Source organism: Cnephaeus nilssonii (genome assembly GCF_951640355.1).
Source record: "Cnephaeus nilssonii genome assembly, chromosome: 7".
NCBI lineage: Eukaryota > Metazoa > Chordata > Mammalia > Chiroptera > Vespertilionidae > Cnephaeus > Cnephaeus nilssonii.
Window position 1 is genome coordinate 54,098,148 of NC_137078.1, and position 23,486 is coordinate 54,121,633.

Genomic DNA, 23,486 nt, shown 5'->3' on the forward strand with positions numbered 1-23,486 from the left:
AAGATAGATTTTTTAATTATTTGGACTTTCCAGCCAAACCTTCCTGAAGATCAAGGGATATGGTATATTTCTCCATCCTATATTTATCAGAAATTAAAATTTGAAAATAGCACTTAATGTGTGAATGTATGTAAATAAATAAGCAGTATTAGTTGTTAATAATGTGCAGAAATACCAATCCATCTAAATATGTGGGCTGTAAATCTAATCTTAAACAATAAAGGTAGAACTTAATGTCATTTTGTAATGGGCCCAAGTCTAGTTGCTCTTCTCTAAGTCTGAATATACTGGTCCTTTTAACATTGTTTTCCTGAAAATACTCTAAGTGGTAAGTTAAGTTGGATAGAAGAATGTGTGTGTCCACTATTTGTATTCTGATTGTTTCCTACAAATGAAATGCTCTCCTTTATCCAGATGCTACCATGCTTCATAGGAATCCTCAGGCTACATCTTTTACTTGAGTTCTTCTCTAATAATAGAGCAGTCTTAATTAATCTTTCTATTCTCTAAGAATTTGCAATTGTAATTTGTGCTATGTAATTAAACATTTCATTGTATAGTGTTTTTTATGATATTCACTGATTACTTATAGGGGTTACTCCTCTTTCCCCAGTGACACTAAACTTCTCTATGACTCTCATAGACTTACACTCTAGACATCTCACTAGCTGTTCACACCGGTACATTTCAACAAGTGTTCCATGTTCATCCAGAATAACCTTTCATTCATGAACTCATTATGTGTTGAGTTCCTACAATGTTCCACACACTGTTTTAAGCAATACAGATACACCATTAACAAACACAAAAAAATTGAGACATCATTGAATTTTAATTCTAGTAAGAACAGTCCAGATAATACATAAATGATGTAAATATAAAGTATGTCAGTTTCTCATAAATATTATTAAGAAAATAGAGGTAGAAAGAAATAGGATTTGTTTCTAGGGAATAACAATGGAAAGATCTTAATATTAAACAGGACAGTCCAGGAATTCTTAGAAATGCCATAGTTAATGTGATCAAGAGATTTTCCTAGTGTCCTTAACAAAACAGATTACATTAAGGTGCCTATTTACCTAGAATTAAGCCAATCTTATGCAACTTCTTTCTTATTTTAGGGTGCTTAAATTAATATTTTCCTTTTTAAAAAAACAGCTCCATTAAGGTATAATCGATACACAAAAAACTGCACATATTTAATATGTGCAATTTGGTGAGTTTTGGATATATGCAAACTCCAGTGATACCATCACTACAATCAAGTTATAATAGACACATCCAACATCTCCCAGAGTTTCCTGTGTCCCCTTGTTGGTTTTATGTTTTTTACTTCATGAGTGAGTGAGTGAGTGTGTGTGTGGGTGTGTGTGTGTGAACACTTAACATAAGTTACATTTTTAACAAATTTTGAAGTTCACAAGATCATATTGTCAATTATAAGCACTACGTTTAATATCAAGCATATCTCCAGTCCATTATGAAGTCTTAAAGAAAGGATTTATGTTTTCATTTTTATAGACAATACCCCTGGTCCTCCACCACATATTCTGAGAATGAGGTAAACAGTGTAAAGGCAGTAAAATATCTAAAAAAGATTAAATAACATATCTAAATGCAAAGGGAAATCAGGCACACCAGTAAGAGAAGGGGAGAGAGGTTTTCTGTCATTAACTGATAAAGTAAGATTTAACTTTTCAATAAAGTTAACTTAGAGTTGCAACAAAATAAAAGGAAAAGTATCATACTATTTTCTAAGAGAAAACATTAAAACATATTTTCAGTAAAAATTATTTAGAGATGGTATGAAATCTTACCATTTTTACTGATGTCGAGTTCTTTAAGGTTAACTAAACTAGCAATAGTGGTTGGCAGACTTGAAAGGTCATTGTCAGGAATACTTAGTTTTCGTAGAGCTTGACAGTTGAACAATTGCTGTAAAAAATAATGATTAATTAGAACTCAATTTGGTTAAGTCCATTCATATGTAAACTCAGTAACAAAATTCATCTTTATAAATGTGGTAGTGAAAGGGCCAGCTACAAATTCTCACCTTCTTCCACCCCAAAACTCTCTATTGTTTTCAGAATGTTTTCCATCCCCATGTTAGTACCTCACTCTTCTCTGCTGCCCAGATTCAAAACCCAAAGTATTCTATTTCCTCCTTCTGTTTACCATTAATGTCCAATTTGCCACTGGCCCTATAGATTTTATTCTTTGAAATAATTTCTGGAGTTGTCCCTTCTTTTCTATTCCCACAGCTATAAGATTACTTCAATTCTCTTTTCCTGTCACTGTGTTAGATTTCAGAAAGTAGCACTTCAATTTAATCATTTTAAAGAATTGTTTATATGACATGCAAAAATTGATATATATTTGAGTACATGAGCTCACATTTCTTTTGTTTCCCCCCACACTGCTCATAAATATATAATAAATGAAACATACAACCTCTGATACTTGGTGAAAAAAGTCACTAGTGATTGGTTAATTTCTGCCATTAGCCCAAAGTACTAGATGGGGAAATATTTAAAGTTAAAACAACGATTCTCAAATTCAGCATGCTTGTAATCACTGGTGGGTGGAGGTGCTTGTTTAAAATGTGAATTGTTGCGCTGTACCCAAAGACATACTGATATAGTGGGTCTGGGATGGAAGTCAACATCTGTATTTAAAATTTTTATTTATTTATTTATTTATTTATTTATTTATTTATTTATTTATTTCGGAGAGGAAGGGAGGGGGGGAGAGATAGAAACATCAATGATGAGAGAGAATCATTGATTGGCTGCCTCTTACACGCCCTACACTGGGGATTGAGCCTGCAACCCAGGCATGTGGCATGTGCCCTAACCGGAAACAGAACTTCGACCTCCCGGTTCACAGGTCGACGCTCAACCACTGATCCACACCAGCTAGGCATCAACATCTTGTATTTTAAACAAGAACTCTAGTGATCTGGTTATTCTGATGTATGTGTTTACAGTACCATATTTTGGGAAAAAGGTTTTTTAGCTATGTCCATCTTATCTTGATTACTCAAGATATGAACAGCTGGGACAGAATTTTTATTCTTTTCTGGAAGAATTATCTTAATGAGATCCTTTCTGTTTGACATTTCTAATTATGTTTTGCTAAATTTCCACAGATGAAGTCTTTGGTATCCATGACGATGCAATTGGCCCACAGTACATTTAACTACCACTTGTTCTTACATGTAATTCATTATTTATAGGCAGAATGATGTAAGCCATAGTTGTTATTTCTTAACTCATTAGTTCTTTTAAAAAATAGATTGTACTGGTTGATACTTAAGATGAAATATATATTTTCTTACTTTTGGTTAGTCATTTTCAGCTCCTTACATAGATTATTTGCAATACTTCATGTAGTGCTAGAATTTCAATATGCTATACAGAAATGTTGCTCATTTCTTAATAACAGTTAAAAATAGAAGTTTGATAGTTCTTATTAACAATTTTCCTTTAAAAATATAAAAATAAATGTCTACACTCATGGTAAAAGTTAACTAAATTTTTATCCATGTAGATCATCCTGCAAGGATTACATCTATATGCAATGTAATATTATAAATTCATATATTTAAGATTATAAATTCATAGATTTTTAAAAATCAATTGCCTCATGACTGCTGTTGGTCAAGTATTCTAACTATTCTTTAGTTAATAGATTATTATAACCACTTTATGTCAAATTTAGACAACTAAATTTCAAAACAGAAAGGCTTTTTTTCTGTTTTTGAAATTTAAGTCTCATCATCTCAACTAAATTTTCATTTCTTCCATAAATTAAAAAATATATCCCTGTATTCTTCTTCAACTTTAAATACAATCATGTTAGGAACAAAATACACTGAGTGGCCAGATTATTATGATCTCTGAACGCATAATAACCTGGCCACTCAGTATATATATATTAGAGGCCCAGTGCATGAATTCATGCATGGGTGGGGTCCAGCCAGCCTAGCCAGGGGGAGGGGACATGGGCGGTTGGCCGGCCTGCCTGCTGGTCGAACTCCTGGTCGAGGGGACAATTTGCATATTAGCCTTTTATTATATAGGATATACACCGAGTGGCCAGATTATTATGCACTCAGAGATCATAATAATCTGGCCACTCAGTGTATATGGAAATTCTTCAATACTCTATTACACAGAGAATCCAAGACTTCTCTGGTATAGAGGCTAAGAGCATGGTATATGTAATCAGACTGATGTGGGTTCAATCCCCACTCATCTACTTACTAGCAGTATGGTCTTCAGAAAGTTGCTTAACATCTCTGAGCCCTATCAATTTCCTCCTCTGCAAAATTAGGACAATAACATTACCTAACTTAAATGAGTTACTATTATTCATCAATTCTAAGTTCTGCATTTTTTACATATTAACATCTTTGATATTTGGGAGGCATATTACAATCAAGAGCAAGTTACAATTTTTAAGGAGTGTTTCTTAGTGCTACTATAATAATGATGTCTTATAATCAATGGCCTTGATTTGATGAAATGAATTACTTGTGAACATGTAAAAATGTGATTGGCACATAGTAAGAGTTGATAACTATTAGTCATTATTAATATTTATAAAAACGATACAGAAGCACATCTCTCTATATATAACCTATTTCTTATTTTCTAGATGATGAGGTCTTTGAAGGTAGAAGTCATATGTAATTCATCTTGTTAGCAATTTGTTTCACCTTTGTGTATACCCAAGTTATTAGCATAGTATATAATGTGTGCTTAATAAATATATTTTAACAAATACTTAGGTAAGTTGAGGGAAAATCAGTAAACTATTCAGTTCCAGCTAATATGTCACAGTATTAGAAGTTTCAGAGAGGTAACAATCTTGTGGAATTTAATTTCATAAACAAAGTGAACTTCTAAATGTGAGTTATGATGTCTATAACTTGGAAAGAAATTAAAGAGACATTTTAATGATTCCTTCAAGATTCAAGCTTTGAATGAAAATGAAATCAAGGATGATTATAAAATAACCATAATTCTTCAATATAGTATAAAATAGCAAATGAATTAATTGCTAATTAGAGTAAGACTGTTAATGTTTATAGTTACCCTGCCTTTCATTTGCTATTGAAATTTCACATTTCAAAAACAATGAAGTTGTTTTGAGCCTTGAAATATTTGTGTACTAAAGTTCTTTTTCTGGGGCTAATGGAAGCAATTTAAACTCTGACAGAAATTGGTTTGTGAAGAGCATGCAATTTAAATTACTGACTCGAGAAAGTAATGGTTAGGTGTTTACTAAGAGAGCTGACAAAAAGAAAAAGGACTGAAGATTGAAAATAAAAAAAATATTTGGGGCAAAAAATGTATATCCTAAAAGGAATTATGCATTCATTCATGGAAAACCATTAATTGATACCTGCTACAGGCTAGACACTATGCCAAGTACAAGAGGCACAAAGTAAACAAGCAATAGCTATTGCGCTCAGATTGCTTACAAGTTAATATTCAGACAATACCTACAGTGGGAAAATGCCAAAGTAAATATTAGGTATGGTAAAAACACACAGGTAGGATATCTGTACCAGATTATGTTCATGGTGGTGATGGGGTTGACTCATGAAAGTATTCCTAAAAGAGGTGATGAAAAATGGAGCACCCAAAAGCCAACACAAGTAAGCAGATGAAGTCCTAAGAGGGATAATATTGCACCTTTCTTGTAGCATCTAAAGATACTCCCATTCAAAATATGCGTACCTCAAACTAGTTTCAGAATTTGCTTGATATATGCAGAGACTTAGATCTTGGAGTGAATGCTCTGAGTCTACAACAGCTACATGCATTTTAAATAAATTTATGGAATACTAATTATATGCTATTGTAGAAATTTAGCACTGAAAATAAAAAATAAAAGATATTCCCCATTTCTGTCTTCAGCAGTATGGTGGACAAAATCGTCAAAGAAAAACCTTTCAGTGCAACAAAACCACACACACATTAATTTTTCCAATTTGTGGTTTGTAAAATGGTAACACCTTTTGCCAAATTACTAATAAAACAGAATGTTTTTTCTTGTTTTATTCATTTGAAAAACGTTGTCATATTCTGGATACTAATTTTTGGACAGTTCTCTCAATATATGGCTCAACATTCCATTCTTTTTATGTTATCTGTATACATAAAAGCCTAAGCGACCCTTATGACAGGTCGACTGAAACCAGTGGCTATGACGCGTGCTGACCACCAGGGGGCAGATGTTCAACGCAGGAGCTGCCCCCTGGTGGTCAGTGCGCTCCCACAATGGGAGCTCCACTGGGCTCACGGCTGACAAGAGCAGCTGAGGCAGCTCCAGTCTCTCCCACCTCCATGGCAGCGCTATGGAGGCCAGGCGCAGTGGGGCCGGGATGAGCGGGAGAGGCTTGGTGCCCCACCTGGCTCGGGCTCTTCCCTGGCCGCCTGCCTGCTTCAAGCACTGCTACATGCCCCAAGGGTTTCCAGATTGCGAGAGGGCGCAGGCTAGGCTGAGGGACCTCACCGTGCACGAATCCATGCATCGGGCCTCTAATCTTTCAATAAAAAGACATTTATAATAGTCAAATTTATCTCTGTTTTAATATGTGCACATGGTCTCCAGTTTTTTCCTCCTTAAAGTTTTCATGCTTTGATTTGCCTCATGTAGAATTTATTTTTGAGTATGATATGAAGTAAGGGTCCATTCTTTTCCTTTTATTGATGACCAGTTGTTCTGGCACCATTTTAAACACAGCTCCTTGTCTCTCCACTGACTTGCAGGACAAGTTCTATTGTACATCTGATTTCCACATAAGTATAGGTCCGTCTCTGTACTCTCTATTTCTAGTCCACTGCTCTCTGTCCATCTCTCATTCCAGCTGGGTCATTTGAACTCTATGACTGGGAAATGTGGTTGAACTAGAGAAGGGGAAGGAAAGTAAGAGAATACCAGGAGAAGGAAGCTCAGCCAGGGTTTGAAAGAGGGGCAGTTCTGTGAGCAGAAGGTGGGGTGTGGAGGGGTAGATTGGGTAGAGCAGGGCAGTCCAGAGAGCTGTACTAGGAGGAATGACTCAGGGGAATGTTAGGAATGGCAAAAAATTAAAAGAGGCTCTATTCTAAACTTGGTGGAAAGGAATAGAAAAGGAAGGTTTTAGCCAGAATGTGAAAAGATGTGCGAGTCTGAGCTTTATCCTACAGGAGGTGTTCAGATGATGATTTTTATTCATTTCTGAGTCAGCCTTGCGAATGCTATCTCCAGAAACACACACACACACACACACATGCATGCATATGCATGCACTCACACGTGTGTGCGCACGTGCACACACACACACACTCGCGTCCAATTTCAAAGAACTAGCAAATCACTGGGAGCCCATGTGTGGCTGTGGACCAGGTTAAGGACCGCTGTGATGGGTCATGAAATGTCACTTCTAGAAATGCAAATGTGATCAGGTCCATCTGCACATCCTTTTTCCATGGTTCTCTGCTTTCTTCAGAATAAAGTTCACATTTCTTACTGTGGCTTCCAAGGCCCTTCATCTCTCCAGTTTCTCACCTTGCCATCCCCCTGTCCCTGTCTCTTCCTCACACCTTCCCCTCTCTGGTCCTGCATTACCGTATCTCCAGCCACACAAGGCAGCGGCCAGTTTCGGCACTCACCATGCTCTGCCTTGCCCTTGCAAATGCCAGGTTTCCGGCTGGAGCTTTTTCCCACTGCACCCTGTCCCACCTCCTCCCTACCTCCTTCTCTAAGCTCAGGCCTCCCCAACTTTAAGATCACAGCTCAAGACCGGTTTACATGCTCCACCCACGCACTTCCATAAAATTCTGTATGTATCCCCACTGAAGCCTAGATGTCCCTATTTGGGGATTATTAGACTGTAAGCTTCTCTAGTCACTGTGGCTTCTTCAGTGTATAATGCAATGCTTGACACATGGTATCTTCTCAGTAGACAGTTGTTATTTCATGAATATTCTTATACAGGGAAGTAACAAATAACAAGATAGTCACCACTTGTTGGAGAGCTGAGTGAATATGTGAAAGGCACCAAACTAGATTTTAATATATATCACCATTAGTTCTTGCAACAATGTTGCAAGGAAGGTAATATTATTATTCCTATTTCGCAGGTGACAAAACTCAGGAAGTTCACTTTTACAAGGTCATCTGCCGAGTAAGTGCCAGAGCCAGCATTCACATTCGGTTTTGTCTGATACGAAGCCATTTTTAATGCGGCCTGTTGCTCCCTCTGCACTGTCAGATCGTGCTCTGGAAAGATAACAGTGACAAGTGACAACAGTTGGAGGCTGCCTGGTAGGGGAGAGTGAATAAGAGGAGAACCTTGAACTCATCAAAATGGTCCCAGGAGGATTAGGGAAGAATATTTAAATTCAGTGGTCATTGAGAGCAAGGACCTAAAGTAGAGTTAAAGGAGAATATATGTTTTAGCACTTGGCTCACCCTGAAGTGCTATACAAATGCAAACTATCATAATTGGAATTAGCATTTTATTATCACCTTTATACTCTGGCTTGGAAAATCAAGGACATATTAAAAACACCATGAATGTGAATAACTGTATATTAAAGCAGCTCCCTAGAAAACATAAGAAATAAGCTGTTTAATTTTGCTCCACGAATAAAAAATTATGAGTTGCTTGTGAATTTTAAAAAGATAAACTGTTTTCCTGAAAAGTTTCATCTAAAATCATAAATATTCTATGAGAGGGTTATTGATGCCATATGCTGGCACAAGTGGATTCCGCCGGGAGAAGGACTGATTATCTAATGAGCTGGCATCAGCGAATGGCTGGTTTCTTAGAAGCTCTTTCTTTGAATCCCTTTAAGTGTGTGCAGGAGACAGTGTTTCCAAGTTTGTTTGAGAGCTGTTTCAAATAGATAATTATTTTGCACACATTATAATAAAATGTTTTAAAATTCTTTAGTTTAACACAAGTGTTGATAATTATCTTTGGTGAGGAAAGAGTCAACTTAAAAGTAATAGAGTAAAAATGATTTTATATATACACTAGAGGCCCGGTGCACGAAATTCGTGCACTGGGGGAGGGTTCCCTCAGCCCAACCTGCACCCTCTCCAATCAGGGACCCCTCGGGGGATATCTGACTGCCTCTTTCACAATCCGGGACTGCTGGCTCCCAACTGCTCACCTGCCTGCCTGATTGCCCCTAACCACTTCTGCCTGCCAGCCTGATCACCCCCTAGCCACTCCCCTGCCAGCCTGATTGACGCCTAACAGCTCCCCTGCCAGCCAGATCATCTCCAACTGTTCTCCCCTGACAGCCCGGTCACCCCCAAATGCCCTCCCCTGCATATTCGCTCTTTATTAGATAGGGTTTTTTTCTTTAACATATTGGACAGCTCTAACTGGTTTGGCTCAGTGGATGGAGTGTTAGCCTGCAGACTCAAGGGTCCCGGATTCAATTCCAGTCAAGGGCATGTACCTTGGTTGGGGGCACATACTGCAGGAGGCAGCTGATCGATGTTTCTCTCTCATCGATGTTTCTAGCCTCTATCCCTTTCCCTTCCTCTCTGTAAAAAATCAATAAAATGTATTTAAAGGAAACATATTGGATAGTGTACCTGCTGTGGTCTTGACAAAACAGTAAAAATGTAAACCCAAACTAAAAGTGTCATAAAATAAACTCCTTAAACAGGAATTTCATGAGACTTGGAAAGGTGATATCCTGTGGTTGTTTCTTCCTTTTTTTCTTCTCTTTCTTTTTCTTGATGTTTCATCTTTTGTCCTTTCTGTCTTTTCTCCTTGTATTCCTTTTCTGTCATCTATTTCTCTAAACTTTTCCTTTGGTAGAATCAGCAGTACTTGACTCGCTCCCTGGGGGCGCGGGTGCCTCCCAGCCAGACACCTAGGGCTGCCTCTGGGAGGGGTTGGCGGCATGGGGGCACCTCCCAGCCTGACACCCAGGGCTGCCTCTGGGAGGGGATGGCAGTGTGGGGTCCTGGGCGCCTCCCATCCAGACACCCTGGGCTGCCTCCGGGAGGGGATGGCAGTGTGCGGTCCTGGGCGCCTCCCATCCAGACACCCTGGGCTGCCTCTGGGAGGTGTTGGTGGCATGGTGTCGCAGACGCCTCCCATCCAGACACCCTAGGCTGCCTCTGGGAGGGGATTGTGGCGTGGGGTTGCGGACGCCTCCCCGCTGGACACCCCGGGATGCCTCTGGGAGGTGTTGGCGGCATGGGGTCGCGGACGCCTCCCATCCAGACACCCGGGACTGCCTCTGTGAGGGGATGGCGGCGTGGGGTTTCTGGAACCTCCCAGCCAGACACCCGGGCTTCCTGGTTCTCAGCGGCAGCCCTCCCTGGGACTGGGGGACTCCGGCGGGGCTGAGTGGACTGGGCGCTGCCATCTTGTGGCTATGGGTGCCGCCATTTTTGTCGCGGAGGTACAGTTAATTTGCATATTACTCTATTATTAGATAGGATTTGGTAAATTGCAAGCTTCTAATGATGATGTTCATTTACTCTTTTCCCTTCCTCCCTCCCTCCCTCCCTCCCTCCCTCCCTCCCTCCCTCCCTCCCTCCATCATTCCTTTTCTTTCTTTCTTTCTTCTTCCCTCCTTCCTTTCCCATTCCCCTTCCTTCCTGACTGCTTGTGCTCATGAGCACCCCCTAAGCATCTACTCACAGCCACACAGTGCCAGGACCCAAAGGTGAGAGAACAAAGTAGCCCCTTCTTCAAGTATACTGTCAACAAGTAGCTATAAAATAATAAAATAAAATAAAATAAAAAAATAAAATGTAAAAATACTATAAAATATGCTTTGCATATTAGTCCAGAAAAACACTCTTAGAACTTGCCCTTAACCTAGAGAATCTGGATTGTGAATCTGCCTTTCACACTAGTCTCCATGGCTCCCTCCCATTCACATCCATCCGTCCCTTAAATGTTCTTAAGCAGGGATGTGAGTGACTCGGAATTTTGCTTTTGAGTAACAACTGGCACCTGTGACCAGAAGCAAGGCAGGTGGGTGATGAGAGAATACCCAGATGAAAAACAATGAGTCTTAGTTAATGCACTGTCAGGAGGGATGGGGAAGGAGACACACTGGGAGGAGAAATCACTAAGACTTGGTGCCAGTCTTATATCGGCCATCACAGAGGGGACAGTTTTGTGGTCCAACAACACTTTAAGGTCTCAGTAGCAGTGAGCTGTGAGCTGGTGTGGGAGGTGTGGAGCCAGACAAGTGCTGGTGGCATAAAATAAGATTGCAGCTGTAGGAAAAGGGAATGCTTATAAACCCTTCTAGTACATTTTAGAAATATCGAATGTGCTGCAGAGATGAGCTCTTTTTCCCCCCGCGGAAAGATGGCAACTACAATAACTACCCAGGCATTTTATCCTAGAAAACAATAAATATTACTGCTGTTGCTTTAAAATACAGATCTTTCCAGCAACAATTTGTACAAAGGCGTTTCTGAATCATTTTTCCCCTTTGAAACAGCAAGGTTATTTTAGCATTTGTCATTGTCTTAGAAGAAGGAGATATATCTGTTATATTGGGATAACAGCTGTTCGTTTCCATATACAAGACATGGCACTTCACCATACACATTCTTCGTGATACCAGTTGCATTTAAACATTTTTAAATGAAAATGTTCCTTAACTTACATATTCATGATTACTTGATGAAAATAAGCTAATAACACCAAGAATAAAGTAGGAAAAAGTGAAAGCTGAATATAAAAGCACAGCTTTAAATTTTTTTCTTAAAGAATTGTTTTGTTGATTTTTAGAGAGCAAGGAAAGGAGAGGGTGAGAAACACTGAGGCTAGAGCAAACCATCCTTTGGCTTCTCCTGCATGCCCCCTACCAGGGATCGAGCCTGCAACCTGAGTGTGTGCCCTCATAGGATATCCAACCAGCAACCTTTGGTGCATGGGTAGACACCCAATCAACTGAGCCACACAGCCCAGGGCACAGCTTTGAATGTTTTTAATTTTCATTGTTGCTAGGTATTTGGGGCAAATTGCTGATAACTCTGCTATTCTTAAGACAAGTGGTGTGTGTGTGTGTGTGTGTGTGTGTGTGTTCATGTATATGCATAGGTTGCCTTGGTTTTTTTTGTTGTTGTGTTGCTTTTTTAGTAACTATTAGTTGGTAAAATTTTTGGTAATTTTTAAAAGGTATTAGCTTGTCTATGGAGAGTGATCAATATGGCGTGTGAACAATTTCTTGAATAGTATTAATCTAGACTGCTATACTAGTAAAAGATTTTAGATTTTTTTTTTAGTAATCCTCAACTCAAGGATATGTTTTTTATTGATTTTAAAGAGAGAAGAGGGGAGGGAGAGAGAGAGAAAGTAACATCAATTGGCTGCCTCCTGTATGCTCCTTGACCAGGGAACATACCCAAAACCTAGGTATGTGCTGTGACCAGAAATTGAACCTGTAACGTTTTGGTGTACAAGGCGACACTGTGACTGAGCCACCCAGCCAGGGAAATACTGGTATACATTTTTGACCAGGTCAGTAAACCAAAGAGAAGATGGCTTATGGTATAGCTGGGATCTGTTCCCCACATCTAGTCATAATGGGAAAATTATAAACTTTGGTATCAAGCAAGCTTAGATTTGAAATCTGACTCTACCATTAACTAGCTACATACTATTGAGAAAGTTCCACAATTGTTTTCTAAGGTCAATTTATCGTTTAAAAAGTCCAAATTGGTCCTGTTCTAGTATTTTTAAAAAATATATATTTTATTGATTTTTTTTTACAGAGAGGAAAGGAGAGGGATAGAGAGAAACATCGATTCAGCTGCCTCTTGCACACTCCCTACTGGGGATGTGCCCGCAACCAAGGTACATGCTCTTGACAAGAATCGAACCTGGGACCCTTCAGTCCGCAGGCCGACGCTCTATCCACTGAGCCAAACCAGTTAGGGCTCCTGTTCTAGTCTTATTGTTAGCAACACACTTCTGTCAGGAAGACTTCCCTGACCACTCAGTTAAGCGGGATTAGTTTTCCCCTCTACTGTGTTCTTATATGACCGGGCACACATATTTTTATAATCCACTTTTACCAGTCCTGTTATAATTATTTATGCAACAAATACTTAGTGAGATCCTAACTTTGATCCAAACGTTGTACTCATTTAAAGATTAAATAGACCAAGTCTCATAGTCTAGTGTCTTGCTCCTTAACCTCTGTTTCCATGGAGTAGAATAAGCATTCAACAAATATGTCTTGAAAGAATAATCACATATGTTTGGTAAGTGCAACTGTGGGCATGCACTTATGGTCACATGGAGGCACAGAGGCGTGTGAAGTAACTGCCAGTGAGAGAAGAATGGAAACTGTGGAGGAGGTCACAGTTGAGATGAATCTTAAAGTGGCATATGAGACCGAGGAAACAGCCTGAGCTTAGAGGCAAGAAAGAGGCTGGTGGCACTTGGAGAACAGAAGCACGGGGTTGGAGAGGGAGGCTGTATCCAGGCAACAGGAGGCCTTAGTTGCATGCTTTCCCCCCTGTAAATTAGAGAGGAGACAGGGAACAACCTTAACCGAGATTATGGCCTGATCATATTCACATTTAGAAATATCACTGTTGGATGTGTGAAGAAGAAATTGCGGGGGCAGGGATCATATGAATAAGGAGACTGTTCTGCCCAGCCAGTGTGTCTCAGTGGTTGAGCATCAACCTGTGAATCAGTTGGGGTGCATGCTCGGGTTGTAGGCTTGATCCCCAGTGTGGGGTGTGCAGGAGGCAGCCAATCAATGATTCTCATCATTGCTGTTTCAATCTCTGTCTCCCTCTCCTTTCCTCTCTGAAATCAATAACTTTTTTTTTTTTTAAATAAGGAGACTGTCCTAGTCTGCTAAGAGATGGATGAGGATTTGACAAAGGCTCCGTTCATGGTAGAGAGGTGAGATTAGATTTAAGAAAGAGCTGGCAAAATCGACAGGACTGGGCAGTTGGTTTGATGAAGAAGGTGAGTAAGAAGTAAGAGTAAAGGATGACAGGGTCCTGGTATTGGGACTAGATGGTCACCCAACAGAGAACATAGGACAGGAGACAGTTTTCAAAGGGAAATTAGACTTGTTGAGTGGAATATTCAAGTAAATCCAGAAAGCATGTACAGATCTGAAAACTGAGAAATGGGCCTGAGCTGGCAAAGCAAATTTGTAAGTCTTCAGTGCGGCGGCTGAGAACATGAGACTGGATGGATGTGATGATCTAGAGAGAACGAGAACATCAAGACACTCTCACCTCCTTTCCCCTGATGTTGTTATTGTAAAAGCCACAAATGAAACTCGACTGCCCAGTGTAATGGATTATCTAGTTTTTGCCCTCCTTGGCCTTCCTGTCCCATTTGACAATGTCGTCACTGCCTCCCTAGAACTCTCCACCCGCTCGGTTTGGTTTCTGTGACTCTGTTCTTCCTGTGTCAGCATCCCCCTCACCCTGCCCTGCTGGTCCTGCTCCATTTCTCCTGGGAGTTAGACCTCCCCTGCGGGCTGGTGGTACTTCACTGGCAATGACAGAAGCAGCCATTATTAATGTTAATGAGCAAATTCATGTGGTGAACATATATTATAAGCTTTTATGTAGTCAATTCTTAATTATTTTGGACAAATAAAGAGAATTTTTATTCCTATTAAAGGCCACTGACAGACAGGAGAGAGACAATTAAGGGCCATGGGAGTTCTATTCAACATAATTAATCTTTATTGCCACTTCAAAAAAAAGAGAAGAAACCTTTAATTCACCCATTTAAAATGTAAAGAAAGCAGAAAACGTATCTCTCTAGGCAATAAATACCACACACACACACACACACACACACACACGCACACAGGCTAAAATAAAAAACCTGTTACCAAGAAATCAAGAAGCAGTAAAAAGGCTTTAAAAAGAGAGAACATTGGTATTCTCACTAATCTCTGGTCAAGATTTAATTCAGTTATTCCTCTTTGGGCTCATTACAGAAACTTCAAGCTGCCTCTTTGTATAAAAAGCATAAATATCTCTAGGGTTTTGTTAAAACATTAAATTTCACCTAAATTTTGGAAGACTGGATATCTGCAAAAGATTGTCTCTCTTTTTATATTTATAAAATTTAGAAAAGAAAATGACTTCCTTTTTAAAGTGGGATTATCATTTCTCATTTTATAGGAAAAAAAAAAAGCCAACTTTTTTGGTGTTCTTTCAAGGTACTGCAGCTCCTACCAATTGCCACCATTTGTTGAAGGTTTTGTGTTTTGCGAGGCCTCATGCTCACACTTCACAGGCATCATGCTATTTTTTTTTCTACAACAATGAAGAATTACCACAAGGTTGGTATTGGCAAAAATAATCCTACAAGGTAGATGCCCTCTTCCAAGTATGGGAGAAACTGAGGCTGAGAACCTTCCTCAAACTGGGATTCAAATTCAAGTCAGCCAGATTCTGAAGCTCTACTGCTTTTCAATACACAGGATATTTCCCTGCTGACCGCTCATCTCAGCAACCAGAAGAGCCAGTGAAGTTCTGGAGCTGAGCTTTGAAGTTAAGCCATACTAGCACAGGCAATGCACGTGAGCTTACATTATTTATATCCTTTGCTTCACTTTTCTGCTCCTCTTTTTGTTAGTCCTCACCCCAGGATATTTTTCTTGATTTTTAGAGAGAGTGCAAGGGAGGGGAAGAGACACGCAGAGAGAAATGTTGATGTGAGAGAGCCACATCGCTGGTTGCCTGGAGCTTATAACTGAGATATGTGCCCTTGATCAGAATCAAACCCAGGACCCATCAGTCTGCAGGCTGATGCTCTATCCACTGAGCCAAACCAGCTAGGGCTTGCTTCACTTCTTTCCTATCATTTCTCATTACCTGAAGAACTGTTCATTATCTCTGAAGTTTAGTCTACGTCCTCTAAATTTCTATCACAGTTCCTCTAACAACAGAATAGAGTGAATGTGATTTTTTTCTTTTCAATTCAGATGAAATTTTCATTTGATTCCATAACATATTCACATTTCTCTCTTAGAAATTTTTAAATTAATTGTCATTATTATTTTTTTAAAAAATGTACCACATGTATGCGATGGTAGATCCTAACTCATGGTCTCATATATCTATGCATAATTTTGAAAGCAGATGTTTACATGCAATTTTACATGTGACTATGGGCCAGATCTATGGAAGGTCAACCTCATAATCACATTAAGGTAATTCCATGTTCCTATAACAAGTTGACTATGGCCTGACTTCCCAGGAGTCCCTGGTCAAGAATTGTATCATGAAGTGGTTCTATATCAAAGAAGGCATTATACTAATGCAGCAATTTGGACTCACTTCTAGAATGAAACCAACCTTTAGGGAATTTCTCTAAAGTATAATAATAAATACTGTAGGGAAATTTTTCTAGAAATTTAAAAGATAGGTGTATGGAAAACCAAGCAAATAGAAAATGAAGCAAATTTAGAAAAAGCTTGTGTTTATACTCTAAAGAAATAATTCTCCATTCATTCTCTAAAGGCTAATTTCATTCTAGAAGTGAGTCTAAATTGCCACACTAGTAAAATGCCTTCTGATTTAGATCTACTTCATATACTAAGGACTGAGCCAGGAAACAAACAACATTAACACATGTAATAATCAGTTAATTAGTATTATAAGAACTAGTGAAAAGAGTAGATAGCAAATATTGACCAACACTTATAAATTTACATTTTAACTTTTTATGTCATTTAATTTGCTCAAATGACACTTTATAATTCACTTGAGCATTGGATATTTACATTAATCAGTGTGTTTCATGGACCATTTTCAAAAGGAAGTACCATAATTTGGTCAGATCTACCCACAGGTTAACTCTTGGAGCGTTTGTCTCCCAGCTTAATTCTCTTTCTTTCTTTTTCTTATTTAAAATTATTTTTTATTTTTATAAAAGCATTACATCAGTTCTTTGTCCTCTCATTTGCATCCCACAATCCCTCTTCTAGTGGTAAATGCTTTCAACATTTTTTACTATCATTTCTTGTATTTTCTAGAGAATACACTTATATTTCTAATTCTTGTTTTATCAGTTATAGATACTGCATATGTATTTCATATTATGACAAGTGAAAAAATCATATCATTTCCTTACCACAACCACCATCACTCTTTCCCCCCCCCATCTTCCTGATATACTTACACTCAAATTTTTTTGTTATATAAGTAGTTAATGCTGATAGTAATGTTTATTTACACACTATGTTTGATTTTTTTTACTCATATTATTTTTCCTGAAGTTGCTGTGTTTTTTATTTGCCTGGTTTTCTATACATTTATCCTTAATTTTCCCCCCCAAAGGATCAAACAGCTCTGTCAAATGCCCAGCAATTCTATCTCCAAATGCTAAAGCACATCAGATAAGTTGCTAGGCCCACAGTTTATTCTAGAAGAACTAATTCCTGCACCTGGTGTAGCTGGCTCCAGTCTGGGTAGGTTACCGTCTCAGTGTGATGCATGCATGGCTTCCATAGATATCCATTTGTGAACTACACCCCCAGACTAAGCTCTGGTTTCCTCAATTCCATACCTTCCATCTTTTGGTTTATTGCACATCCTCTAGTAGAAACCTGTGACTCATTTTGCTCTCTCTCCCCCCTCCCCAAATCAAGACATGAAACAGATGACCAAATCAGTAAATTTTGCCTCCAAAAGCCTCTCCAAGCTGTGCCCTTGATTCCATCCTCAGGGTCACTACCCTGGACTAGGCCATCATCCTCTCTCAGATGTCTATGGACCTTCTTGCCTTTGGGTTTACCCTTTTATGTCTATTCTTGATGCAGCTAGAACGATTTTTCTAAAATACATATCTGATCTTGCTGCTACCTGGTGAATTTTCACATAATCCAGATAAAATTCAAACTTCTGATCTTAGCATGGAAGGGCTTCCTAATTTCTCCAGCCTCATTTCTTCCACTGTCACTCCTGCACTATGTATCGAAGCAATACTTCAGTTCTTTCAGTTCCTCAATTATGCCTCATTTGCACTCTTTCGGGAAACTGCTCCCTCCTCTCCTACTGAACTCTTACTCATCCTTAAGTCTTAGTTGAAATGACATTCCTCAGGATGCTCCACTGAATGTGTTTGCAAATCACTGATTGCTTCCCCTCTTATCACAGAAGACAGCATACTGGATGCAATTACTTGTTCAATGTAAGTCTATTCAATCACCATTTTCCCAGCGACTAGCAAAGTATCTGGCACATAGTAGATACATTTTCATGAAAAGATTAATGAATATACACATTAAGCTGCAAACACAATTTCCTGTGGGAGCTAGATGGGTAACTTCGCTGTTAGCCTAGGTGGAATCTGTGGCCAATAGAGCTGCTTCATCAAGAGCCAGTGATATTCGAATCTACATAATTGTTACCAGTTGGGCATATGGACCCTACCAGATCTTCCTTTTTTTAAAGAGTCCAGGAATCTGGACTTTTTTTTTTTTTTTTTGGTAAAATATAAGTTGGCTACTAGCTCACTTTTCAAAAATTGGCAGGCCAAACAAAACATGACTGCTTGTTTCTAATTTCTGGATGAAAGATAGATTTGGATTGGCAGTCTTGATCTGATAAGGCTCAGTGTCAGATATCTCACTATTTTTTGGTGTCTTTATGAGGAGGCTCAGCTAATCATATTTTGCATCTAAAACAGAATTTGTTATATTATTTATTGGGGTGCATTGGTTCACAAAACTATACAGGTTTCAAGTGTAAAACTCAACAAAACACCATCTGCATGCTGCATCCATGCGTCCATCACTCCAAGCAAAATCTCTTTCAGTTCCCATTTATCCTCGGGCAAGGGAAACAAAGGAAAAAATATACAAACAGGACTACAGGAAACTAAAAAGCTTTTGCTCAGCAAAAGAAACCAGCAACAAAATGAAAATGGAACCCATTGTATGGGAGAACATATTTGCCATTGATACATTTGATAAGGGGTTAATTTCCAAAATATATAAAAAAGTTATATTACTCAACACCAAGAAGACAAACAACCCAATTAAAAAACAGGCAAAGGATCTGAATAGACACCTTTTAAATATGTTTTTGATAGGATCATTTTCCCAGTTCTCTAGGATAAAAATCTTTATTTTTCTCTATTCTTTTTTTTGTTATTGTCTAAAGTTTTACATATGTCTTCTTTTTCTCCAGTTGACCCCTCCCCCCCAGCCATTCCCACCCTGGGCAAGCCCCCAATGCCCCAGAGCCTGTATCCATTGGATATGATAATATGCATGCATACAAGTCTGTTGGTTGCTCTCTTACCCCCCTCCCCTACCATTTGTCTCTGGATCTATTCTTGTTCATCAACTTATATTGATCATTATATCCCACACTAGAGGCCCAGTGCACAAAATTCGTGCACTCCGGGGGAGGGTGTCCCTCAGCCCAGCCTGCACCCTCTCCAATCTGGGACCCCTTGGGGGATGTCCGACTGCCGGTTTAGGCCCAAGATCGGGCCTAAACCGGCAGTCGGACATCTCTCTCACAATCTGGGACTGCTGGCTCCTAACCACTCTCCTGCCTGGCTGCCTGATTGCCCCTTAATCACTCTGCCTGCCAGCCTGATCATCCCCTAACTGCTCCCCTGCTGGCATGATTGACACCTAACTGCTCCCCTGCCAGCCCAATCATCCCCAACTGCCCTCCCCTGCAGGCCTGGTCGCCCCCAACTGCCATCCCCTGCCAGCCAAATTGTGACAAAGTGGGGGAAGCCATCTTGTGATGATGTGGGGGCAGCCATCTTGTGATGAGGTGGGTGCACCCATCTTGTGACAACATGGAGGCATCCATCTTGTGACGACATGGGGTGGCCATCTTGTGACAACGTGGGGGTGGCCATCTTGTGATGCAAGGGCGTGAGGGTCAATTTGCATATTACCTCTTTATTATAGGACTAGACGCCTGATGCACGAAGATTCGTGCAAGAATGGGCCTTCTTTCCCCTGGTTGCCAGCACTGCCTTTGCTCTGGCCGGAGCCACCTATCCATCTTCCCACGCTGCCCAGAGGCCTGGAGCAGCTGGGACGACGCAAGTGTCCCACCCCGCCCCCGGTCGCTTGGTGCCTGCCTATGCAAATTAACCCGCCATCTTTGTTGGGTTAATTTGCATAATCACTCCTGATTGGCTGGTGGGCATCACAAAAGTAAGTTCAATTTGCATCTTACTCTTTCATTAGTGTAGATATGAGTGAGATCATGTGATATTTATCTTTCTCCGACTGGCTCATTTCACTTAGCATAATGCTCTCCAGTTCCATAGGGTAAAAATCTTAATATCCATTTTTCCTCCTTGTTCATTCCCAAGTCTAGTCATATGCCAAATTATAAAAGGTCTGCCTTCAGATTAGTAAAGTGAAAAGAACATGGGATTTACAGTAATTTGTATTATAAGGATCATGCTATTATTTTAGCCGCATGTGCTCAGTGTCCTTGGATTTGAAATGAGGATAACAAAACCTATTTGTCAGATTTGTTCTGAGAACACAGATGCTATTGCATATGAGTACCCAGCACACAATAGGTGCTAAGTACATATTTGTTGCATTTCCTGCCTTCTCCTCTTTGCTCTTTCACCTGTCTTGTTTTTCTCCATTTCTCCACCTAATACGTTGTCCAGGCATATAAGCTAATATGACTTTAGAAGAACCTGGCTCCAGTATTTCTTTCTCACCCTGCAACTTCAAGAAGCAACTTTACAAATATAGCTAATTTATACATCGAAGATGTTCAATTCCTCTTGTGAATTATATTCCTCTGTGACCTTGCTTCATCCACCCCATTCCCCTAACCTCTCAGCTCACAGCAAGTTTGCCACTTCCCATCCTTGAGCTCACTGATTCCAGCATTTAACATATTGAGACCTCTGTCATTTAAGCAGATTTCAGAATTGATCACATCCTTCAGGTTCTACAAACCATCATCATCTGTACTGATGTTTTCTTTCTTCTCATTAAAATGGATGAATGTTCTCATTCCTCTCAAAGGTGACCCTTCTTGCATTCTGAGAATCCCATGTCCTTTTGCCTTCAGGACTTTGCTACTATAATTATTTGATCAATTTCCTTCATTTAGTTTCTCCCCTTTTATTCTAATTTATTCTTATCTGTGTATAAATGTGCTTTAATGCCATTGATCAGAAAACAAACAGAAAAAAAAAGAATTTATCTTGACCTCCAACTTCTCTGTAACTTGTCTCATGTCTCTGCTTCCTTTCACAGCAAAACCTCTTAAGAGAGATGTGGCTGTCCGCCATTGCTTCTACAATTCTGCTTCACTGTGTTTCCACATTGCTACTCTTATCACAATCACCAATTACTTCAATGCTAGCAAATACAGAGGTCCTCCCTCTGTCATCGCAAGTCAATCTCTTAGTTTACCACTCTCTCTTCTTAAAACATCTTCTGTTCTGTAGTTTTCCTGACAACAACACAGATACCCACAGCAACTCTTTCTCTCCCCTTTCCTTCCTTTATCAATAGAAACTCTTTCTAAATCTCTTTTCAGGCCCAAATTTCCTATCTCCCAAATCCATTCCATTAGCAAATCCTATTAACATTACCTACAAAGCATAACCTGAAATGCTTCTTTTTTTCTTCTCTACATCAATCTCCTTGAAGCCACTGGCTCCTTTCCTCTACTCTTGACTTCCCACAGTGTATTCCCATATTTCAGCCAGAAAGATATTCTTAAAATATAAGTTACTTCATATCACCCTTTCCCTTAAAAGTCTTTCAGTGGCTCCTCATCTCACTTAGAATAAAATATAAAGGTCTTCTTCCCTAGCTTACTTGAACTTACATGGTTTAGCGCCACTATCTACTTACATCTCCTACTGCCTCTTGTATTGCTCTTCTCCTCACTCATTACACACTTGCCTTGTTTTGTTCTTTGAACATGCCACACTCATTCCCATCCTAGAGTATTCCTTTGTCTGGGATGCTATTTCTCAGATATATATGGTTGACTCCTCTCTGTCATCCAAAAGTCAACATAAAAGGTGACTCCTTAGAGAAGCATTCACTGTCTTCTCAACTAAAACAGTCTTCCAGCAATTCCTCTGCTTAATTTTCATCATGATACTTGCCATTACCTAACATTTTCTTTTAAAAATGATCTCCATTCTTTTTTGAAGCAATGTAGATTTTGTGAGAATAAAAACTTGTTGGTCCCACTGAATAATGTATTTTTAGCACCTAGAACAGCTGTCTGCACATAGTTAGTACTAAGAAATGCTGAATGAATGAACAGATCAATAGGTATATTTTACCTAAAATTGGCAGTAGAAGTCAGCTAATGAGTTTTCAATCTCATTGAAATTAAATTTCATTAAATTAAATTTCAATGAGATTTGAAATTTGGGTAAAGGTCAGCAATAAATAAAAGTATAAGTAAATGTTCAGTTGGAAGATAAAACAGCTCAAAAAATGATTGGGGCATGACAGAAGTCCCAGTTTCTCACTACTACATGTAATCAAGAGTTGTTAATACTATAAACTTTTGGAGAAGTAAAACATTTTAAACAAAAATTGAAATCTGAGTAAGAAAAAATTATATAAAATGTTCCACTTATAAACTATGTATTTTTTTAATACAAATTTGTTCTTCATATAACTTTCCCTTGGGTCTCTAGAGAGTCAATCTACATTATTTATTTATTGAAAAAATGACTGCATGTGAATGGCAAAATAATTGCAATAAAAGAATAGATTTGGAGAAAGATGCTTCAGGCAATATTAAGTAGAGACAAATTTGGGTTATTTATGCATCGCTTATATGAAAGCATTATTCTGGACATGGTTTTACATATTCAGATAAATTCTATACCTTGGCCACTGAAGAACAGAATAAGGCACCCTGAATATGTTTGAGGTAGTGAAAGAATTGAAGGTCATTTTTTCCCCACATTATTTAAACCCAGGATTTTAGGAGAGTCCTCCATAGGTATATATGTTGGACTACTTATATAAAATGCCAACATTATGGACAACTCTATGTTTCTGCAAGACAAACACTTAAGGAATTATCTGTTAATGTGAGATTAAAATATGAGGCAATTTTATTGAACAAGTTTTTATGTTTCTACATTTGCAAATTTAAGCCATATTTAACCTAGAGTAAACCTTTTCATATTTCTCAATCATAACAACTGTTTAATCAGCAACTATGGTGATAAAGTAGTTACGTTCACTTAAAAAGATTCCTTTTGGGTAGAAGAAAAAATAATCAATGCTCATTCAAGTTTCAATAAACTAAAATCACAATTATGAATTAGCACTGCATAGTTTGTCACCCTGAAATAATCCTTCTATGGTTCCTTTGATCTAATTAATATTAATACCTCTCACAAGATAAGCCAGTGCCCTTTATTTCAAATAATTTTATTTAAAGGTCTAAGAAAAACATGGCCTCAGGCTCCTGAATCCCAAGTAGCAAATATCAGTGAATGACAAGAAGAA

General features: G+C 38.9%; 1 protein-coding gene across 1 annotated transcript in view; it reads right to left on the bottom strand.

The window, feature by feature from the left end:
* LRRC7 (leucine rich repeat containing 7) overlaps positions 1 to 23,486 on the bottom strand; it is a gene marked incomplete at its 3' end in the record, with an annotated part of 1,171,300 nt that overhangs the window by 279,329 nt on the left and 868,485 nt on the right. Inside the window, exon 13 of the mRNA XM_079777586.1 lies at positions 1,818 to 1,935. Coding sequence (XP_079633712.1) covers positions 1,818 to 1,935 — 118 coding nt within the window. The remainder of the gene's footprint in view (positions 1 to 1,817; positions 1,936 to 23,486) is intronic.